General features: G+C 46.3%; 1 protein-coding gene across 1 annotated transcript in view; it reads left to right on the top strand.

The window, feature by feature from the left end:
• Positions 1–2,008: 2,008 nt before the first annotated feature.
• myo10l3 (myosin X, like 3) overlaps positions 2,009–2,500 on the top strand; it is a 145,044-nt gene continuing 144,552 nt past the window's right edge. The window contains 1 exon segment of the mRNA XM_062535324.1: positions 2,009–2,371. Within this exon segment, the coding sequence (XP_062391308.1) occupies positions 2,351–2,371 (21 nt within the window). The 5' untranslated portion in view covers positions 2,009–2,350.

Here is a 2,500-nt window from a genome sequence, read left to right as displayed (position 1 = left end):
CTGCGGCTGGAACAGAGATCTGCTGCTAAGCGCAGCTGAAGTAGGCTAATTAAGTTAAGCGAGTCGAGCACGAGAGTCGAGCGTGAGAGTGCTCACCGGGAGAATCAGACAGAAGACACACAGCACAACACGCTGTACGGACACGGAGGAGAAGCAGAGCGGGCCAAGGCCGTTCCATAACTATGCCAGAGCTCGGAATACGGAACACTCAGAGGTTCCGGCTCTGTTTTAGCTTCACCTGGGAGGGGCCATTTCAAGGCTTCTCACCCTGATATTGCGCTGTGCCTACTTCAGAGGGCACCGTTCCCACCTATTTTGACCTACCATCAAATGCTTGACCTTTTTGGAAAGCTGAGACCCCGTAGTTTCTTAGGGAACAATGAGAATTAAGAGAGACATGCACTGGCCCAGAGTTATAGAGGCTGGTTTACAAACCTCTTTGAACTGACCACATGCCAGTCCTCTAATACCCCTTTTCCACCGCCACGAACCAGGTGCTGGTTCCGGGCTGGTGCTAGCACCAGTTCAGTGCGGCTACCTGCCGATTATCCAAGAACCGGCTTGTATTTCCACAGACTGAGTGCCAGAGTAGTGCTGTGTCGAGAGAGTTCAACTGTATCACTGTATCCATTTGTGGAGTAAAACTCGATGTGCCGAAAACGATTTGGTCAGCATGTGTAGGCCTATTTATTGCAGTCGCTAGAAAAACTAGCATTTTAGCCAACATTAACTCTTGATTAGAACCCGTTGTTATGGTTATGGCTACGCTGCTTTTTTGCTGCTAGCTAACGTTAGTGGCTTTTCAAATGGCCATGAAAATCCCGCTCCCAACACCTGACGTAACCGGTTCTTATTTCTGGACCAGCTCAAAGTTGGTGCTGAGTTGGAACTTGTTTTCCTGACCCAGAGCCAGGTTATTTTGTGTGGAAAAGCAAAGAACCGGTTCGAGACTTGGCACTGGCTCTGAACCAGCACCAAAATATTGTTGTGGAAAAGGGGTATAAGTCACTTGAGAAACACAATTGAGCCCTAGCACAGGGTCTTGTGAAGCAGTGTGTAAAAGTAGATCAATAGAAGAAAATAATGAGTGTAGGCCTATGCAGTTATTTGTAAGGTAGGGGCCTATGGCCATTATTTTTGCTAAATGACAATAAAAGGCTTAGGCTACTGCATATTAACCCGTTGGTGAATGCTTTGATTAGGCCTATATGTCAGGGGTTCTGACTACACAAAATATGGAATAATTACATAAAGTTTCTATTTTTGCACAAGAGTTCAAACTTTCAAACTGCGTACAATATTACTAGCAATTGTAAAATTGATTTAGGATGTTGACGGGAGGTGGGGTAGGAGGGCAGTTGATGCATAACAGTTATGGGCCTATTAGGCCTATCTATGTGTGTTTATTTGTGTTGCTTACCTGTGATGATTAGCTGTGACTAAACAAAATGTGTTTTATAAAACGGCTAAATTTGGATATGTATTAAAACTATTGACATAAAATGTTCCGTCTAAAGACTTTAGGCACATAATTTCTTGAAGAGACGCACACAAAAGCAAAATAACAGAAACAATGATTTTCCTGTTGTTATAATGGGCGGTTGGTGATTAAAGAATTCGGTCCACTTCCTGTTTTAATATGTATGGAAAAGGTAACCCATCTGTTCAAGCGATTAGAAAGAAACCCACCTCCTTTAGGCTACATTAAACTAACACTGTCGCAATCATTATTCTCAAAGGAGACGAACTACTCATCGGGCTGGCGGGTTCCTGCTAAACTGTCGCAAGAGTTTATTCAAACAAATTTGACTCATCATGAGGCCTTATTATCATGTGTGATGTGTGTCTGTCTGGCGCTCGCGGTCCCCGGTAGTTTCCTGAAAGGGAGTGCCGGAGCAGGGCGTCAGCTCTAAGCTCCTCCCCCCTCGAGCCCTGCCCCGCACCGTGCCGGTCCCATTGATTCAACCTCCACACAAAGATACACACAGCCACGCGCGGACGGCAGGAACACGGACGGGAGAGCGTCGGACGGCTCGCTGCCTCCTTCATACCGAAGTGCATCGGTCTCGTTCAGCGATTTGAGATTAAAACGGTTTTCTTCATCTTTAACTTTGACCCAGGATAAACGAGAAAAAAAAACCCCAGCAAAGTTTTCCAAAAGAAGGAAACGGTTTTGGAGCAAGCTTGCAGCGCGTGCCATGGGAACTTCTCCTCATCTTTAATTATCTCGTGAATGGAAAACGTCCAAGCACGGGACGCCTGACTGCGTATGTGCTGCACGCAGTCCGTGGTCCTTTTGATCGCGAAGAAATCGGAGTGACAGTTTTCGGGACGAGGAGGGCGTCTGGAGATGGATGCTTTCTTTGTTGAGGTAGGACCGTCACCGCTCGCTCCGAGCCACCCCCTTGTTTTGCGGTGGGAGATTGAAACCTGTAATTATGCTGCTCTGGTCTTAACACAGACTGCGCTTGTCTCTGGTTAGTTTAGAGTTTTTATTTGG

Source organism: Sardina pilchardus, chromosome 4 (genome assembly GCF_963854185.1).
Source record: "Sardina pilchardus chromosome 4, fSarPil1.1, whole genome shotgun sequence".
Taxonomy (NCBI): domain Eukaryota; kingdom Metazoa; phylum Chordata; class Actinopteri; order Clupeiformes; family Clupeidae; genus Sardina; species Sardina pilchardus.
Note: the sequence above shows the minus strand (reverse complement) of the source record. Positions and strands in the feature narration are given on the sequence as shown.